This window comes from Meleagris gallopavo, chromosome 4, assembly GCF_905368555.1.
Source record: "Meleagris gallopavo chromosome 4, MGAL_WU_HG_1.1, whole genome shotgun sequence".
Classification (NCBI taxonomy): Eukaryota; Metazoa; Chordata; class Aves; order Galliformes; family Phasianidae; genus Meleagris; species Meleagris gallopavo.
The window spans coordinates 24,452,285-24,469,800 of record NC_139407.1 but is presented as its reverse complement, the minus strand read 5'-3'; the positions used below and the strand labels follow the sequence as shown (position 1 = coordinate 24,469,800).

General features: G+C 41.3%; 1 protein-coding gene across 1 annotated transcript in view; it reads left to right on the top strand.

Moving 5' to 3' along the window:
• Window positions 1-847: 847 nt before the first annotated feature.
• The window catches only part of VEGFC (vascular endothelial growth factor C), a 65,231-nt gene continuing 48,562 nt past the window's right edge, over window positions 848-17,516 (top strand). Inside the window, exon 1 of the mRNA XM_085222488.1 lies at window positions 848-1,508. Coding sequence (XP_085078614.1) covers window positions 1,071-1,508 — 438 coding nt within the window. The 5' untranslated portion in view covers window positions 848-1,070. The remainder of the gene's footprint in view (window positions 1,509-17,516) is intronic.

Sequence of the window (17,516 nt, the reverse complement as noted above, 5' to 3'; positions counted from 1 at the left end):
TGTGTAACCCCTGGGGCGCTGCTCCTGAGCGATCACAGAACGGGACTCGGAGGAGCAGGAGCAGTGTAATGTGAGCAGGCTGCCAGCAGCCAGCCCGAACAGCCAGGGCTCTGCCCACACAGCGCGTTCCCATACAGCCATGGTACTAAACAATGTTTAAAGGCGATGCAGAACGATTTCAAAAGCTTTTCAAACGCTTATGTGTTTCACTAACGCTGTCACATCACTGCTAGTACAAGGAATGCTTCCGTTTGCATAGCTGAGCCTTGTGCGGGCTGCTCTGTGTTACTTCATTAGCAATGTGCAATTTGTTGTGGTTTAACTTTTTTTTTTTTTTTTTTTTTTTTCTCGTAAGCGTTACTTTCAATCGCAGTCTCAGTGGAGCACAGCATCTGTGCTGTTTATTTTGGGCTCTGAACGGGATGGAGCTTCTGCTCGTGGCCAACTCCAAGCTGTCAGTGGTCAGAAGGAGGGTGCTTTTTGGGGTACTATGTCTTAATCTGACAAAATATTCCACTGCTCTGCTATCTCAGGGGCCACCTCTGCTCAACAAGGAGCTTATTAGGGTTAAAGAAATCTTGCATGATTCCAAAGGGACTTCAGATAGCATTTTAACCAACTTCATCCGGCCGTTTCACAGCCGATTTCCTAGCTGATTGACTGCAGCCCTCTGAGATCTTTGATTTTCCCCTCGAGGTCCCGGCCCCGCTTTTTCGCTTGGGCCTGGACGAGCCGGGCTCCGCTTGACCGCCGGCGTCTCGCTCTGAACAGCCGGCGGCAGGCGGCAGCAGCAGGAGCGAGAGGAGGAGGAGGAGGAGGAAGGGTGGCCCCTCCCGCCGCTCGGAGCCGCAGGCAGAGGGCGCTTTCGCCATGCGCGGCCCCCGCGCCCGCCGCCGCGCAGCCCCAGGCGCCGCGCAGCCCCCGGCCGAGCGCTCCGCTCCGCGCCGCGCAGCCGCCGGGCCGGGCGGGCCCCGCGGGAGGGCGCCGGCTGCGAGCGGCCGCTGTGTCCCGCTTCCCTCCTCCTCCTCCTGTCTGCGCTTTCCACCGCTCCCAAGCGAGCGCAGCCTCGGATGTCCGGTTTCCTGGTGGGTTTTTTACCTGGCAAAGTCCGGATAACTTCGGTGAGAATTTGCAAAGAGGCTGGGAAAGCTGGGAGCTCCCCTGCAGGCGTCTGGGAGCTGCTGCCGCCGCCGCATCTTCTCCATCCCGCGGATTTTACTGCCTTGGATATTGCGAGGGGAGGGAGGGGGGTGAGGACAGCGAAAGAAGAGGGGGGAGAGAAAAGGAAAAGAAGGAACCTCGGAATTGTGCCCGCATTCCTGCGGCTGCCCCGCGGCCCCGCTCCGCCCTGCCATCTCCGCACAATGCACTTGCTGGAGATGCTCTCCCTGGGCTGCTGCCTCGCTGCTGGAGCCGTGCTCCTGGGACCCCGGCAGCCACCCGTCGCCGCCGCCTACGAGTCCGGTCACGGCTATTACGAGGAGGAGCCCGGTGTCGGGGAGCCCAAGGTAAGCTGCTCCGGGCGTTCGGCTCCGCTCCGCCTTGGAAATGCTGCTGGGGAAGTAGAGTTGGGAGAGGAGACCTTAAGAGTGGGGATTTATTTAAGGGGAAAAAACAAAATGAAAAGAATCTCGGGTTACAGGATTGCTGGGTGGGGGGAGAAGAAGAAAGGAGGAAAAAAAAAAAAAAAAAAAAAAAGGAGAGAATCCCCAGGTTTCCCAAGAAATGCGGAGCACCTGACCGGCAGCTCCGCTGCTGCCCCATTGCCTGGGGTGCAGCCGTGCCGGCCCCCAGCCGTGCCCGGCGCTGCCTACGTAGGGCAGAGCTGGGCCCGGGGTGCTGCGAGGTGTGAGGATCCGAAAAAAGGGCCGGAGAATGAAGTAGCGAGGGGCATGGGGGGGACGGTGACAACAGAAGCCCAGCCCTGCCGTTTGTTGAAAGTCTCTCGGAGTTACTGACACTTTGGATGACATACTGCTGCGTGACAGTTACTGGAGGTGTAACGTGACACCTTGGGCTGAAATTTCGGTCCGAGCACACGGTTAAAGTTCTGCTCAAGTCCTCATTTTGCAGCCACAGATGCCCACAAATCTGTGCTAACTTCTATTTGCATAGAAAGTTTTGTATCTTAGCACTGGAGTACCTTTCAGCAAGTGCTGTGGTTTTGCTGTTCCTGCTACATCTGATGCATAAAAACGATGCCCAGCATGAGGAGCATAAGCATGTGACATTGTTAGGTACACCTTTGATGTCGGAGCTCCATAGCAGCCCTTACCCTCGGCTTATTGTTTTGGAGACTTTCGACATGCTTTCTGAGGGCGATCATGGCCCAGCTCATTCATTATTCGCTTGGGAGGTGGAGTGTGTGGATTAAAAGCTAAGCTGATATTCTGGTTGCTTTCTTCTAGGTTAGCAGCACTATTTTTTGTCTGGTTGAATGTACCGGTGCTATTTGTTTTACTGAACTGAAATAAGGGAGATTGTACTGAAGCTACGTGGGAAGTTGTGATAGCGTATGTTAGCTGTACGTGTGTTTCTGGTATCCAGACTGCTACAGACCATACATTGCTCTCAGGACTTGTGCATTTCAAGTACTGTTGTGCATTGGAAAAGGTTACTGAGTCTCTCTCCAAATGTTTTAATTACAGTTGAATGCTTACATTGTAATGTTCTAAATGTTAGCATGCTATCAGTGATCATATTGCTTAAATGTTTATCCAGCACTCTTCAAAGTGAAGTGTTTAAAAATAGGAACACAAAATCAAGCCAGCGGCTCCTCTTATCACTCAAATTATTTATAAGAAAGGCAAAACTTACAAAAAGGTAAAAAAAAAATAAAAATAAAAAATGCTTCAACACTCTACAGTCTGTGACTATAATAAGCCAGTTATTTCGTGAGTGAAGCCCGTGTTTGAGTTGCCAATCCCCAGAAGAGCTTGTGCTATAAAGGTGGAAGGCATGAAAACTGGCCATGGTGTGTATTTACAGGGCGGAGGCAGAACAGCTGATTGTGGAGAAATTCTCCTAAGTGATGCTGTGTGGGAATCTATGCGTGCACTGTAGATAGTCATTGTGTTTCTTGAAGGAAGCCCAGAGCCTTTTGGAGCTGCTACTACTGTAGGGCACCATGTAGAAGTGCCACTTCTTTCCAAGTGGTCCCTGGAAAGAAGGGAGCTGTGAGCAAGTTGAAGAAGGAAAGGTCAAGAGACAGGGCAGGGAGTATGACAGTGTGCATGTTGAGCCATCGCATTAACAGGAAAATGTTTTTATGCCTGACTAATGGAGAGCAGTGAAGAATGAGAGACTGCATCCCAGAAGGCTTTGTCGCATTGGAAGTCTTCAGCTGTAGGTTTGTTGCCTTTGCTGGAACTGTTTGAGGGAGTGAGTATTATGCATATTTGTTCCTGCAATAAGAGAACATGGGATGGCTGTCTGAAGTGATTAGATAGATTAAATAAGTAAACTGTAAGTAATTGTTTCAAGGAAAATGTGATTATATTTTCAGTAAAAAGTCACTTAGCTTGAACTTTCTGAACTTGAATGAAAAATGTATGATCACTCATGTTTGTGGCTGCTGTGGTTCCTGTTCTTACTTTCCATCCACAGTGCTGCATAGAATCACAGAATCACCTAGGTTGGAAAGACCAGTAAGATCATCCAATCCAACCATCAACCCATGCCTGTGATTGCATGTTAGTACATAAGTCCAGGTCATACAGCATCTTGGGCCAACTCTTGGCAAAACATCTTTATTCCTCTTTACTCCTATTTTAAGAAGTTCAGCTGTAGGAATGTTTTTGTAGAGTATGGTTGATGCTAAGGATACTCCAACATAAGAGGCAGAAACATCTAGGCAGAAAATAGAGTACTGTGTTTTTATGCAGCTGGCTAAGTGTTATATGTTAATGTTGTCCTGGAGATGTGCACCCTGGAAGTGTTACAGATAGATGTGAAGAACTTATTATTTATAGCTCTTGCAGGGGCATGCTGTGCTGCAACTGGGCAGTGATAAGCGTGTACAATACTACCTTCCCCACCCTTCCCCCTACCTTCTTTTTTCGTCTCCAGCCAAAGGGTAAAGTTCATTATTTGATGAGATGACAGGGCTCAGATTAATACTTCTGAGATGATCTGTCTGAGCAGTGGGATAGGAACGCATCATGACCATAAATAATTTCTCTTGGATTTCCTGCACATGTGGGATTTCCTCCAGCACACAGAAGCCTGCACAGCCAGCACCACTGCCTGGCACCTGGACATGTCCTCAGTGCCTTGTGCTCAAGCTTTAGGAACTGGGAACATGCAATGAGTACTCACTATCTACCCAGGAAGTCAATATGTTCTCAATAATAATACATTATTGTTTGTTGAAAGCTTCAAAAGGAGCTGGAGGGGCTACATGGGCGTTCTGGGTATGAACTTAAATTATTGAAATGGAAGCTTGACATTGGCATGTACCTAGATTGAATTAATAGGATTATGGTAACAATAGCAGGAATAGGTTATTATGGTAACAATAGTGGTAACAGTAATGCGGTAACAATAGTGGGAAAGAAGATAGTAACATATCTAGGAGGGCTGCAGTCACACCTTCTTTTGCTTTGCACTCAAACCTTTGGGATTATGTGACCAGACAAAGGCGATATTGATCAGCTGTTCCATGTGAGTTTGTAAATACAGAGGAATTCCTAGTTTTGCATTAGAATGAGAATAGCAAATGGAAATATGAACATATGAATGTTCTAAGGTTCATCCCTGAAAGTTATGATTGGGCCTCTCTCTGCAGATGGCAATCTAGAACAGCCTTTGTAATTTGCTTTTCTGCAATGAAAATAGGTGGGCTTATATGATCTATTTATCTTAGTGAGCTCTATCTATCTTGGATGCTGTCTCAGCTGAGACATAACTTTATCACCATCATTTTATGGTAAACCTGACCAAATCATGAAATGCTGCTAGTTGATGGCTAATAGAGTTCAAATGCTGTTAGTGTGGGAGTGGAAAGAGAAGCAGTCTGATAGTTTCTCAGATTTCTTCCCTTCTTTCCTTCCTGGCGGTATAATCTCAAGCCTACCGTACTAAGGTCACCTCTGAGTTTATGGAGCATGTGCCTCAATACTACATGTGCTAAGAGATGAAGGCAAGTTTTACACTCTGCTGGAGCACTGCTACTTTTCATAAACCTCATGCCTGGTGACCAAGTAGTGCTAAAACGAGGAGGCAGGGAGAACGTTATCTTTTTTCCCTTTTATCTCCTGCAACTTTCCTTTTTAGAAAAGTGGCCACTCTCTTTTTAGATGTTTGTGAAAAGATGCTGTGTTTTTTAGAGACATGGTTTGTATCAAAATTAGCTAGGTGAAATTGAGTAATATAATCGAACTTACTGTGAAGACTGAGAAAAGCTTCTGCAAGTGAAATTGTTAAGCCTTTGCCTATCCTTCTGCGTGAGAAGAGTGCAATGCTAAGTTCTAAGAGTTTGTGGCACTTTTTCTAGTTTTTGGTGTAAGTATGTACATTCCTGGGTATCTTGAGAAAGCACCCTTATGTGTCTGTGAGGGTTTTCACAAGATTGCTGCTGACAAATAAGTGCATTTTTGGAGGCTCTAAAAAGCTTCGGGTATTATTTTAAGTAACTGTAGTATTTGGAGGATTACAGAAACATCCCTTCAAAAATATTATTCTTAAGCTCATTTAGGTTCAGTGTGTGTTAAGCTTTTACATGTTATTTCAGGGTGTGTGTACTCACTTATTTTAGAAAAAATAAACCCAGACTAGCTGGTTTTGCTGTTGTAGCTAAAGTGGAGGTAACAGTCATCTCCCATAGATAATCTACATCTAGAATAGGTAGTCTGTCTAGAACCTCATGCTCAGCTGCTGCTTTTTGGAATGTGGTTAGTGATTCATTAAAACAAAATGCTCGGAACAAAGGAAATCCATATGAAGTCAGACTGGTATCAACTTTAATATCCTTGTTTAATATAAAAAATGTGCTACAGCTGTTTGTAGAATGAATTATAAGAAATGCCAAGTAAGGTTGTTATTTGAAAGATGCAGGCTCTTTCAAAGTTGTGTAAGAATTTAAGGTCTTGAATTTTGTTTGACTAGGATAGTTCTAATCGATTTCATTATTATAAGCGTTCAGTACCTGTTATTTGCTGTTGAGGAAGCTGGGAAGTAATGATTTCCACCCTGATTTTTTTTTTTTTTTTTTAATCTAGGCGATATATAGTACCAAATTCCCCTTCATGCATATATATACAGCAATAACTGTCTTTTATGCAGATATATAAATTGCAGCAGACTTTTAACTTAAAACATTGATAGCTTAGAGAGATCCCAGCATGTTGTTTGTTGAATTCTTATTATGTAGGAATTCGTCAGCTTGTTTTCCTAATATGAAAAGTCTTGTGTTAATGTCACCAACAGGTTTTCTGGTGCCATGATACATAGATCATTCTGAAAGTAGTGCCTCCTATTTATTTCCATGTAAACTACAACAGATTGAGCACTATTTGATAGAGCAAACTCATATTAAAATGCTCTTTTGTAACATGGTCACCACAGTTAACTATACATTTTCACAAGGGAGGAACTCGAGCCCGTGTGCTACTCTTGCAAAAAAGGGCACCAGTGGAGGTGACCCACTATTTGACAATTTCAAGAGAAAGGCTGTCTTTTTCTCTGGCCTGACTCTAAAAGTTCCCAGCTTTCAGCTTAGTCAGCAACATGGTGTAGCAGTCAGAGCTGGTAGGTTGTCTGGGTTTCAGGGAATACAGAAGGACCACCCCTCTTCCATCTCAAAAGGCAGTGCACATCACTTTATCCACTGAAGGCTGCATCTTGTACTTTTTCTTTGATGGGAAATTAATGTGTTGTCACTTCATAGACTGTTGTTTTGACACCAGCTCCATAGTCTTAACACAAGATTTTGTCACTGGTAATGGTGCAATCCAGGAAACTGTCACCTTCAATCCTGTATTTGTTCAGCAGATCCTGACAAATTTGCATACGCTGTTCTTTTTGTTCCTGTGTGAGTATTCATGGGGCCCACCTGGTGGAAATTTTGCAATATCTCAACATTGCCACCATTGTTTCCAATGCACTGAAGCTGATATTCAGCTCCTTACACAGTTCCCCGGTCATAATCCTCCATCCTGTGTGGACCAGCTGATCAGGATGCTCTTCATTTTGTAGTATGCCAGCTATGCATGGCCGTCCAGAATGTGGCTTATCTTTCACATCACTGTCACCACTGCTAAAATGCACTACCCACTACCAAACTGTGCTCTCATGTACTGTTTGGTCTCCGTAAACATTCAGCAAGATTCGGTGAATGTCAACGGGTGCCATTTTTTATCTGCGTGGAGGAATTCAGTTCCACAGTTTTGTTTCTTACGTGGTTCTGTGTCAGATTGCATTCTGTCAGACTGCCCCTCTGCTGCCATCTGCGTCATGGTAACAACAAGTAATGGGATATTGGTGGGAAGGCTCATCTTCTACTGCCATACCAAAAACATCCACCTCTGACATAGTGGGTCAGTATCATGAAAGGGCATTACTTTCAGATCAGCCCTCATAGTAATACATTGTGGTATTTTTTTCCCCTCTTTTGTTGCTCTTCAGACTTCAGTTGGGAAATAGCTAAACCACAAGTCATTTGCTGTTCTAGTTTTGTATTGTAATAATGGTGATGTCAGTCTCTCTAGCTTCTTAGTCATTTGTCCTTTTATTTTGAAATTTCTTAATGTGTCTAATGTGGCTGTAACTCCTGACAAGTATGTGGAGACTGCAGTTGCCAATGGCGTGAGTGTTTTGGTACGATGCTCCAGTAAGCAAAGTAACCAAGAGGAATGAAGTTCATTAAAAAGGAAGACAAAAAGCACAGGAAAAACATTTAATGGCAACTGGGAAAAAAAAAAAATAATAGTAGTTGATAGATTTCAACTAGACTGTAATTCTCCCCAAGTATGTATGACTTCTCTTTTTGTCATCTACATAATATATTTTCTTCCTGGAAAAAGGTACTGATGCAATATCAGCAATATATGTAATTGTGCATACATTGTTTGGGATGAATTCAAGGAAAAATGACTGATTCTGAAAGTAATCTGAGTTATCTGATACTGCTGTCACCCTGAATCCCATTGGAGGTTTTTTTGCATCTTGTTCCTCATAGAGGAGAGTAAGGCTTTTTGTTCTGGATGAGGGAAAATATTGGCAAAGAACTTGGAGAGGCCTTAGAAGACACCAGAAGGCTATACTGGGGAGCAGGGCACAGGGTGTTTGTGTTTGATTCATAGGTGTGGCAGCCTCTGTTATCCTGCCTGCTTATGTCTGTGTAGTGAAATACACGCATAGACAACGTCTGATTCTTGAAATTGTGTCATCCAGAGTAAAGTGCTTTACACTGTAAAATGGTTTCTTTTTTTTTTTTAGCTTTCTTTATTCAAGAATTGTGCTCAGTTCACAGAGTGATTACTTCTTTTAATAGCTGTAGTGCTTCATAACTTTCTCAGTTCTTTTCCAAATGAGATCTGTAGCACTCTGCATGCATGTGCAAGAAAATTTCCAGCACTTGAAAAGATAGTCAGAAACAGTAGACGTCCTGCTAGAAATCATTCAGAAGGAGCAAAATTAGTGTCTAGCTGTTCTGCAGTTAAATAAAGTTGAAGAATTCAGGAGACCTTCTTTCATTTGTAGTGGGTTACCACAACTGCCCAGCGTGTGCTTGTTGCATCCCAATATTTATAGCTTAAAGGAAAACTGGCCAAGTGGAACTTTGTGCATTGTTAGCTGCTGTCTACTCATTTTGTGATTTTTTTTTTCTTTTTTTTTTTTTTTTCTCCCCATGGGTGTATTGTTTTGTTTTTCTAACTGGCCAGGAGAGATACAGCTGGTAGTAACCTCTGTAGTTTGCTGCAAAAATGTTTACAGTAGAGAAACAAAGGAATTGTAGAGGTTCAGGTATCAGTTGCAGATAAAAAGTTGATTTGCCAGAGCTGTAATATTCTAATTACATAATTAAGTAAGAGCCATTTCCTTCTTTCCGCATAGGTGGCTTCATTATCTCAAAGTATCCATATACACAGCCATGTGGGGAAAAGCTGATGGTGGCTGTATGAGATGTGCTGTCAGCAGATGCTGAGATCTGTGTTTCTGCTCCCTGCTTGGAGTCCTGTTTTTGCAGGATTCCTGCTGATGAAGCAGCTGAAGACAGCTTGCAGGAGCTTCCTTTTATGACCCCTCCTGGAACTCAAAGCAAGCCCAAGTGGACAACACTACAAAACTGTTCTTATGCCCAAGGAGCCATAAGCACCGAGAGTTGGGTCTGTGAATTTAAATTTACGCTTATTTGTATTTAAAAGTTCTCTAACAATGGTGGAGCTGCAGGAACTGGCATGTGTAGGTGGTCTTGCTTTGTGCTGTGTATGTATTATAGAAACATGGAGTAAGAAAAATCTCACAATGGCTTAAAACCTAAGGAAAGCCTAAACCAAACCAAGCTTTAAAGGGGAGCATGCTTTAACAACATAGCTTTCAATGCTTGGATATCATTTGGTATGTATTAAAAAAAATAAATAAATCAGTATTTCTTGGCAAATCTTGCATTTGGAGCCCCTCAGAGACTCCAAGAAAAACCTTGACTTGTCGTTCTTCTTGATAGACATCTGCTAGGTATTAAGAACTGTGACAGTATAATAGCTTCTGCAATTTGGTGACAAGGGGGATACCGTGCAAGTAGGACTCACTGGAAGTCAAAGCATTTGTATTTTGTATCTCTAAAATGATAGTTTGTTATCTGGTGTAATATTAAGAGTAGAAATCTGCAAGTTTCCAGTTTCTCTGTTTTTCAGACAGCATAATTCCAACTATTTCTTGTTAGAAATAACACAGAAAAGGCAAATTATGTAACATCCATCATTCTGGTTGTGTGTTCTGTATATTTGTTTCTGGCAGCAGATACACTTGATAGAAACTTGCATTGCCTTTCAATGTAATAGAGCCAAGACTGTTCATAGAGACTGTATGTATCACTTCATGGAATTCCTACTTAGGGTTAGGTTGATGGTTAATTAACTAAGGAAACTAAGCAATGAAATTGAGGTAGTGCCTTAATGACGTTTGTCCTTTGCCTAGGGACAGATGTTTCCAAATGAAAGCGGAGCCCTGCGACTTCCTCTTCACCCCACCCACTCCCAGCAGATCTTGCATAACAGACAGAGTGCTGCTGTGGTACAAACGTGACCATTTACTTCATGTTTCATTTTATTCATGTATGTCAAGGCACTCTTGTTAACATTTCAATGTTTCTTTGTAGTAAGGAATTGATTTTTATTCTATTATTATTATTTTTTTTAATCTTCTATATCTTTAATGTTGGAACATTCTGTGATTTGGAAGAAGTGATACAATCTTGCTAATAATCAGCAGGCCTTTACTATTGAATCACAGTAGGTTCAGAGAAGATATGCTTTTTCCAGGAAGGAAGATAACGATGGACAATGATTGTCTTTCCATTTGGACACGTTTCTGGTTGGCTAGGATGAGCAAGAAAAGGAGTTCTGAGAACTTCTTTCTCTAAATAGCTGTGGAGATACTGATGAGGCAGTAAAAGCACACTGAACTGGGATCTTGAGGCAGGAAGTAAGCTGGGGAACAGGGGAAGGATTTTCAGAGGCTAGGACCACATTCTTCAAAGGAGAGGAGAAATAGCTGCTTTATTTCATGAGGCAGAGCTAAAGAGTTAGGCAAACTCTAAACTGAACAGTCGTGGTTAATCTGGATTAACAGCATAAAAAAGCTCTTTGTAGTAATGAAACTCTTTGAATATTTTAGCATAGCAGTTTCAGGAAATTAATGAAATTTTCAAATCCTCATCGCTTATGACAGATGGATGATCTGCGTTTTTCTCTTGAACTTTTAAGTAGATGCTTTACTCCAAGAATAGCCAGCTTGTGGTATTTATTCTGAGTATTGAAGTAACATAAGACTAGAACGGTGGCTGCACCCAGTCAGACAAAATGCCTGATTAGACCTTCAGGCCTTTTCAGCAGTATTCAATGTGAGCAACGTCACTGCACATCCACTACTATATGTGTACAGTGATGCCCACTGATGTGACAGGATGATGTGGAGAGCCATGTTGTTGTTGGAGACCTCTTCCACCTCTTCCAGCAGTTTGTCCCCCAGTTTGTTCCAGGTGGAGGGTATCATTTAGCCAAAGGCATCTCTCTTCTTGCAGGAAGACAGACTCAGTGAGTTCTGATCCCCAAAGGTTTCATTCTTGCTTCCCCTGCGGGTTGCTTGTTGCACAGCACCTATCTGATTTGTTCCCAAACCATTCCATGGCAATAGCTTAGCAGGTTCATATCCCCCTTGCATTCTTTCTTGTGCGTGCGTGTGTGTGAGTGCGTGAGAGAGGGAGAGATATGTTTGCATGGTCCTGGGTTCATCATGTTTTTAGTGAGAGAGCAACCATGGCAACATGCACCTGGCTACAGCCACTCTTCTGGCTCTTCCAGTACCTCTTAGTTGGGATTTTTGGCTGGACTTTTTCTTTCCTTTTTATTTACGCCCTTACCATCCAAGGCCCTGCCAAATTACAGGACCTACTTGACAACCTCCTTCTGAGCGTAAGAACCTCCTTCTGAGCGTAAGAAGTGGAAAGTGTCACTACATGCTTACAGGCTGTTGGCAGCAGGGCAGCTTGTAGGCTTCCTTGTCTTCAGTGATGTTGGAGGGGATGCTTTTGTTTTAAAACGTTTCAGTTGACTTTTCTCCTGTATGTTGTCAAGGGGCTTATTGAGTCCACAGAAGCTTTTAACATCAACAGCTTTTTCTATTAAGAAAGCTTTTTCTACTAAGCTTTATGTAGGTGTTCTATTTGCCTATAATTTTAAAATAAGCAATAACAAAACTGAAAAAACTGTTCCTTTTATTTACAGGCTTGATGCCTGTTAGTTATGTATGAATCTTCCTTCATCCTTATTCTGGCCAATGCAGAGAACAATTCTGTTCATACTAATTTTGATTTTATTGAGTTAGCTTCTCAGTTGCTCTTTTTGAGGTATATACACAATCCTTCTCTTATATATAACCTGTTTCCGGTAATGAAGCCGTTCCTCACCTTTGGTCATCTGACTTCATAGCTTTCTAGGTTCTCTTTAAGATTGTGTAACAAGGACAAGGGAGAGTCAGGAGTGCTAACAGTTTTCCGGATGCGGGACATCACATTCGGATCAATTCCACTTACTTCACAAGTCTCTTGATTGGAGAGTATTTTGTAGCATTTCCAACACAAGCGTGATTAAAGTGCCTCTTTAAAAGAACTGCCGTATTTATATTGGAGAGTTGGGTGAGGAAGGCATTTCATAGTTATTTACTTCCTCAGAGTTCTCATAAAAGCTGTTTTTAGAGGCCTGCTTCAAGATGATGCATGATTATTTAATCTATGCATTTATTATGCTCTGAAAGTGTTTTTCTGCCTGCCACATATGCATAGTGAGAGTTAGTGGGACTAGCTATCTCAAGAGTTATAAACCATGGTCTGTATGTTTAATGTCTCTAAGTACTTTCTTTTCTGCTGTTTTTTTTTGTTTGTTTGTTTGTTTGTTTTTAATAAAGAAATGAGATGTATTATTCTCAGAGTAATCGGATATATGCCAACAATCTTGCACAGGCTGTTTACACCTGTTAACAATAAGAGGTTACTGTCAGGCAAGATTTGTGAAAGCTTGGTTATGTGTGCTAACTTGGTGCATCTGACTAAGCAAATTTATCACGAAACTACTCACACTTGCAAATTTTTAGATGCATGCCAAGCCTAGCCTAAAGCCTAAAAATACGTGAAATGCACTATGGGGGCAGACTTAAGTCTGTCTAGACAAGTGTTTTGCCTCTGACAGTTTCAGCAGTGTGGTAATTAGGGAGAATGTCTGGACTTAGTTGCATGTCATGCCCTCTGAACATCCCCAGTTGTCCGACTCAGGGTATTAGAGGATGCCTTTGTGCACCTTGCCTTTACTGTCCGTTTGTCTGTGGATGTGTCTAGATCCATATTGAAGACACCACAAATGGTTAGTAGATTCTGAGTTATTTTATGACTCTGTCAGGAGCATTTCTTATTTTAATGACTTGCAGTATTTGAAATAACAATTTCTGCAGTTAATGTTCTCTGCTCTTTTGTTCCTTGGAATCCTGCGTGTTACGCTGACACAAAAGTTATTTTAGAAATTAACAAGTAGAATTTACTTTTTGTTTCAGAATAATAGCCTTGATTTTATTCTTTTTTCTCCTCCATGGATAATGTGTGCAATGAATTCCTCAAAATCCATTACTGTTTTTGTCATACAGTCAAATACTTTATCGTTTTATGGGTTGAAGTGCAGTGTTGAGAGATTTAAAGCAAAGGCAAACTTCGGCTAAGCCATGGAATTAATTTTTGTTATCGTGAAATTTGCATTGATAGCTGAGTAGCGATCTTAAAAGAAAGGCGGAATTAATAAGCACTGTTTTTAGTAATCATTATGGTGACTGAATTTCATGCAAAGCTACTGTTATCCACTGCTTACTAGTTATTTGCTAATGTCCATATATAAAATCAGAATTATTTTGCAATCAGTGTCTTGATACTCAGAAATGACATTGCTTTACCTGGGACTGGAATATTGATTTCGAATTCTTTGAAGAGATTGAAAGAAAAACAAACAAACCAATCCCACAGCCTAACTGGCTTTACTCAGTTTTGATTTTAACAGAGAAATTTCTACCATCCATTCTGGGGCAAATTCTTATTCCAAATTGTGGCAGAGCTTTACCTGGGGAAAGACAATTTATGTTTTATTTATTTTGTTCTGATATCCTTTTTTGTTGTTGTTGTTGTTGAAATTTTGCTTTTCTGAGAAAAATAATTTTTTAGTCAGCAGAAAAATTACCTGTTGAATTTGTTAAATTTTTGTATACAAGGAATTATAATATATGGAATAAAAGATGAGGGAAAAACTTTACAGAGAAGTAATTAGTGTCATGTTATCTACTATTGACTTTATATTTTATACTTATATGCATATAAAATTCAGTGATATTCCAGTGAAGAACTGGTGATATCAGATCACGCTGTGAATTTAACTAGCCAGTTGTGCCTGTTGCAGAAGGTGGTACAGGATCAACTCTTAAGGTCCAACTCAGCTTTTTTTTTTTTTTTTTTTTTTTTGATTAGTTAGTGCTGAGGGTGTGTTCTGTGTAGTGAGAGAGAGATCTGGTTAATAGCATTTGTAAGCATTTGTAAGCTGTTTGTAATACCGTTAATTACTGTAACGGTATTAATGCAGCTCCTGAACAGCTAAAGTTATGCTGATGGTTTGTACAGCAGTCCCCTGGTCAGTTGTTATTTGTGTTAATGTTGAGTGGAAGCAGTTACTCAAATGCATCCTGTGGAAGTACTATAACTGAAATGAATGTGATCTGTATTAAACTAAGGAAGGGCATATAAGCAAGTATTGCTTACCTTCTGCTTTGGAACTTGTCTGTCAGTGATGTGAGTTCAGTGTCTGAAAGCCTTTTTCTTACTACAGTGAAGATCTACAATCCCTGTTTTCCTGTGATTCCATCTAAATAATGTGCCACTCTACAGCCAAGTAGTACCTACTAGTAAGTAATAGTAGTACTGATGGAAACTGCAAATAATGTAGTATATGAAAATGGATACTGGTTTGCTATTCCAATAAAATCAAGCATTCAGAAATTACAAAATGCTAGAATTAAAATTCTATATTTTTCTTTTTGTTATTAATTTTTTTGGTTGTATTAATACACTTTGGAGGTACGTAATTTCCAGCAACGTTAAAAGACTACCAAAAATGCTTACAGTTACATCATCCACATCTGCAGTGGGCATGGGCATTGTGTCGAGCAGGAGTGTTAGGAGCTCTGCCCTTGCCCTGATGCTGTCTCTGCTGCCCTCCATTGTCCCACATGGTTCTGTCTTCTATCTTCCATGCTCTGCCTGGTATTGCCTGGCAGAACGGGGCTTAGGGTCAGGAGGCGTTAACACTGACCTACCTGCTTCTGTGTTCCTTGCTGCTGCATATTTGGGAGCTGTGAATCCATAATAAAACTGATCCAGCTGGTGGACAGATCATAGAATGACTTCCATTGGAAGGGGGCCTTAAAGATCTTCCAGTTACAACCTCCCTGCTATGGGCACAGTTGCCAACCAGCAACTAGCTCAGGTTGACCAGGGCCCCATCCACCTTGGCCTTGAGAACCTCCAGGGATGGGGCAGCTTCTTTGGAAAGTAGAAGATGGAAGCCCATGTGTTAAGAACTTTTGTGTTTTCCCCCTCCCCCACAAAGGACACCTGTTTCTTTCCCTTTCCTACCACTCCTGGTCATACTTCCCTGTCAGTTTAAGGTGCTACAGATATACAGTAAACAGGGTGTGTGGTTTTGATGCAAATGAAACCAGATTTTAGGACAGTTCCCAGTGGAAAAAGATTAAACTTCATGTTAAAGTCTGTCAAAATCTTTGAATAAACAACTAGAAGTAATGTCTTATGTGGAAAAATGGGATGCTTTCCAGGTGAAGTTAAACAGCTTAAGCTGTTATTTGGTGCTGCTAGCTGAAGAAGCATTCCAGTTGCCCACCTACTTGTTTGTTCTTTCTGGAGAGCCAGTGTAGGTATGTTGGGCCACTTTTACAACCTGCTTTACCTCTTTGCTTCATGTGTGCACACAGGGCACAAGGGCTTGGAGTGCAGGGACAAGCAGCTGAAAGCAGGTAGAGCAGGGCATTGCTCATGGCTAATCCAGGACATTTGTTGAACAATAACTTCCAATCATGGCAGTACAGCTAGCTCTGCTGCAAGGGCCTTTTTTTTTTTCCTTTTTCTTTTTTTCCCACTTTGCAATCTGCTATGAAACAAAAGAAATAGCATTAGAGTACAAAAGATCTTGAATAAGGCAGTAATCCTGGAAGGAGCTTGGAGTCACTGGCTGGATTTATCACGCTTTATCTGCATTGAAGTTAGGTGACTGATTTGTGCTGTCTGCACTCCTTCATAATAAGAAGGCAGAAAGAGGCACGTATTGAGGAATACAGGACACTACTTCACCTTCAAATCCATTTTTTCTTCTAATTTTCAAGTTTCAGAAGTTATTGCTTTGAATTGGGCTTACTGATTGAGGGGGCCTTAAATAGTCGTATGCATGTGAGTGCCTGTATCTCACGTAATCAGAGCAAGTCCTTTCAACTGCATTCTATCTTCTCCAGGTTAGTTGCTGTGCTGATCTTTTGCTTGCTATTTAAATTATGTTGGTTGATGCTGAGTTATTAATAATAAGTGGCTGAAGGAGAGGATGACAGGGGTAAAGAAAAGCAGCAGCAGAACGGGAGGAGGTAGGAGAAGGGGAAAAATCCATGTACTTATTACCACAGCCCCAGCAGTAAGGTTAATAGGAATACAATATATGATATTCTGTTCTGAGAATCTAAAATATATTTAAAAAAATAAACCTTGCCTGAGATCAATACATCTGATACCAAACACCAACTGTGGTCTTTATTCCTGTTCAGTACCAGTATCATGGTGATATTTCAGGGGAGAGATAATTTTAGCATGGAATTTTCTGAGGTCATGTACTTTTATTTTAATGTATTGTTCAGTATCCGGATGCTGTTGCTTAATTTAGACCTAGCTGTAGAATATAATGATGCCTTTCCCACCCTATATGTATAGATACACATAAACGTGCACATACACACTAAGTGTGTGTATCCGTATATACGCATAAATGTGTGAATGCATATATATATACACACAACCCCTTTTAAATATGTATTGTTTTCAATGTATCTGATGTGTTCTTAAAACTGTCAGCTAACAATTCTGCTATAGCTGAAGTAAAGTGACTCTATCTTTTTCTCATGGGAAAGTCTCTTCTAATTTTATAGTTTGGTTTCCAGTTGGGCAGTTAAAATTAGAAGAATCATAGGGAAAAATAATTTAAAGTTTTGTTTTGTTTTTAAATATATGCCTATTGTTAAAACTAGCTGCCAATTTTTATACAATGCCTGAAACTTTCTTGTTAACTCTGGTAAATGTGGAGGGAGAGGCTAATAGCAGATGGACAAGTTTTTTAGGAGTTCATAATTGTTACAGTATTTATAAGAATATCATACCTACATACATTTTAAGACTAGAGGATATTTACTTCCTTTTTCATCAGTATTTTATAAGTGTCAAGTTTTAGTCTGTATACTCTTATGTTAATGTGTTACTGAAATCTACTGCAGTGGAACACAGCAAATGTGCATTATCAGGAGAACAGTTTGCACTTAGAGCAGACGTATCTTCAGGCCAAAACTGTTTTTTTCATGCAGAGAATCTTTTCAGATTATTAGTTGCTTGACTTGCACTCAAATCACACTGTCTACTCTATCTAGTGTGAATGGCTAGTAGACTGAGTTGAGCTAACTTCTGATCCTCTCACTTAAATATTGTCTTACTACTTTGATGT